The sequence below is a fragment of the Heterodontus francisci genome, chromosome 38 (genome assembly GCF_036365525.1).
Source record: "Heterodontus francisci isolate sHetFra1 chromosome 38, sHetFra1.hap1, whole genome shotgun sequence".
NCBI classification, from domain to species: Eukaryota; Metazoa; Chordata; class Chondrichthyes; order Heterodontiformes; family Heterodontidae; genus Heterodontus; species Heterodontus francisci.
Genome location: NC_090408.1, coordinates 5,789,807 through 5,792,376, shown reverse-complemented (window position 1 = coordinate 5,792,376; position 2,570 = coordinate 5,789,807). Strand labels below are relative to the sequence as shown.

Genomic DNA, 2,570 nt, shown 5'->3' with positions numbered 1-2,570 from the left:
TGTGGGGGGGTGGGGGGGGGAGAGAGGGGGGGGGTGGGGGGGGGGAGAGGGGGGGGTGGGGGGGGAGAGGGGGGGGTGGGGGGGGGGGAGAGGGGGGGGTGGGGGGGGGAGAGGGGGGGGTGGGGGGGGAGAGAGGGGGGTGGGGGGGGAGAGAGGGGGGAGAGAGGGGGGTGGGGGGGGGAGAGGGGGGTGGGGGGGGAGAGAGGGGGGTGGGGGGGAGAGAGGGGGGTGGGGGGGGAGAGAGGGGGGTGGGGGGGGGAGAGAGGGGGGGTGGGGGGGGAGAGAGGGGGGTGGGGGGGGAGAGAGGGGGGGGGGGAGAGAGGGGGGTGGGGGGGGAGAGAGGGGGGTGGGGGGAGAGAGAGAGAGAGGGGGGTGGGGGGGGGAGAGAGGGGGGTGGGGGGGGAGAGAGGGGGGTGGGGGGGGAGAGAGGGGGGTGGGGGGGAGAGAGGGGGGTGGGGGGGGAGAGAGGGGGGTGGGGGGGGAGAGAGGGGGGGTGGGGGGGGGGGGAGAGAGGGGGGGGTGGGGGGGGGAGAGAGGGGGGGGTGGGGGGGGGAGAGGGGGGGGGTGGGGGGGGGGAGAGAGGGGGGTGGGGGGGGGAGGAGGGGGGGGTGGGGGGGGGAGAGAGGGGGGTGGGGGGGGGAGAGAGGGGGGTGGGGGGGGGAGAGAGGGGGGTGGGGGGGGGAGAGAGGGGGATGGGGGGGGGAGAGAGGGGGGGTGGGGGGGAGAGGGGGGTGGGGGGGGGAGAGAGGGGGGTGGGGGGGGGGGGAGAGAGGGGGGTGGGGGGGGGAGAGAGGGGGGTGGGGGGGGGGAGAGAGGGGGGGGAGAGGGGGGGGTGGGGGGGAGAGAGGGGGGGAGAGAGGGGGGTGGGGGGGGGAGAGAGGGGGGGTGGGGGGGTGAGAGAGAGAGAGAGGGGGGTGGGGGGGGAGGGGAGAGGAGAGAGGTGGGTGGGGGGGGGAGAGAGGGGGGTGGGGGGGGAGAGAGGGGGGTGGGGGGGGGAGAGAGGGGGATGGGGGGGGAGAGAGGGGGGTGGGGGGGAGAGGGGGGTGGGGGGGGGAGAGAGGGGGTGGGGGGGGGGGAGAGAGGGGGGTGGGGGGGGGAGAGAGGGGGGTGGGGGGGGGAGAGAGGGGGGGGAGAGGGGGGGGAGAGGGGGGGGTGGGGGGGAGAGAGGGGGGGAGAGAGGGGGGTGGGGGGGGGAGAGAGGGGGGTGGGGGGGGGAGGGAGAGAGAGAGGGGGGTGGGGGGGGGAGGGAGAGAGAGAGGGGGGTGGGGGGGGGAGGGAGAGAGGGGGGTGGGGGGGGTTTGTGGACTCACCAGATGCGGTTGTTGTTGAGAAGGAGACTCTTCAGTCTCCGCAGCAGCGGGAATCCGTCCAGTTTCCGGATTTCATTGTCGGAGAAATCGATGCAGTCAAACTGATCGAGAGTCGCCCCCAAATTCTCTACAACCGGGATCTTATAACCTACAAAATAGCAAAAGCCGTCAGAGCCCGAACCGGGACACGGGGAGACCCTGGGGGTGAGCGCAGAGCCGGGGCCTCGGGCCTTCACTGCGGTCTGGTACCGCCACCCCGGGCCTGTCCACGAACCGCGCTTTCACTTAATGTCCGACCGCTCGCTGCGGCTCTTCCCCCGCACTCTCTCTCTCACTCACCCCGGAGATCGAGCTCCCGGTCCCGCACTGGATTAGTATATTGAGCCGCCAACTCGATCAACTCAGCCGTCAGCTTCACCATGATGGCCCTCACTCCCACAAACACCCGCGGCCAGACTGTCCTCACTCCCACAAACACCCGCGGCCAGACAGTCCTCACTCCCACAAACACCCGCGGCCAGACCTGTCCTCACTCCCACAAACACCCGCGGCCAGACCTGTCCTCACTCCCACAAACACCGCGGCCAGACTGTCCTCACTCCACAAACACCCGCGGCCAGACTGTCCTCACTCCCACAAACACCCGCGGCCAGACTGTCCTCACTCCCACAAACACCCGCGGCCAGACTGTCCTCACTCCCACAAACACCCGCGGCCAGACCTGCCCTCACTTATTACCACACCAACCGCCCTCTCTTGTGAGTCCATACCAGCTCTCTGTGGAGCAATCTAGTCAATCCCACTCTGCTGCTTGATACCCCGATCCTGCAAGTTTATTTCCTTAACGTGCCCATCCAATTTTCTTTTGAAATCATTGATTGTCTCTGCTTCCACCACCCTCATGGGCAGCGAGTTCCAGGTCATCACCACTGGCTGTGTAAAAAAGTTCTTCCTCACATTTCCCCCGCGCCTCTTGCCCAAAAATCTCAATCCGTGTCTCCTAGACCTTGTACCATCAGTTAATAGAAACAGTTTTTCCTTGTCTAATTTATCTAAGCCTGTAATAATCTTGTAACCTCGAACAAATCTCCCCTCAATCTCCTTTGCTTCTGGGAGATCAACCCCAGCTTAAAAGATTAATAGGCTCATGGTGTTAGGGGTAATATATTAGTGTGGATAGAGGATTGTTTAACAGACAGGAAGCAGAGAGTGGGGCATTTTCAGGTTGGCAGGCAATTTTTTTATTCATTCATGGGATGC

At 67.2% G+C, this 2,570-nt stretch overlaps 1 protein-coding gene across 1 annotated transcript in view; it reads right to left on the bottom strand.

The window, feature by feature from the left end:
• The window catches only part of snrpa1 (small nuclear ribonucleoprotein polypeptide A'), a 44,418-nt gene extending 42,645 nt beyond the window's left edge, over positions 1-1,773 (bottom strand). The window contains exons 1-2 of the mRNA XM_068017668.1: positions 1,650-1,773; positions 1,311-1,458 (exon numbers count right to left, since the gene is read on the bottom strand). Coding sequence (XP_067873769.1) covers positions 1,311-1,458; positions 1,650-1,731 — 230 coding nt within the window. The 5' untranslated portion in view covers positions 1,732-1,773. The remainder of the gene's footprint in view (positions 1-1,310; positions 1,459-1,649) is intronic.
• Positions 1,774-2,570: the final 797 nt, after the last annotated feature.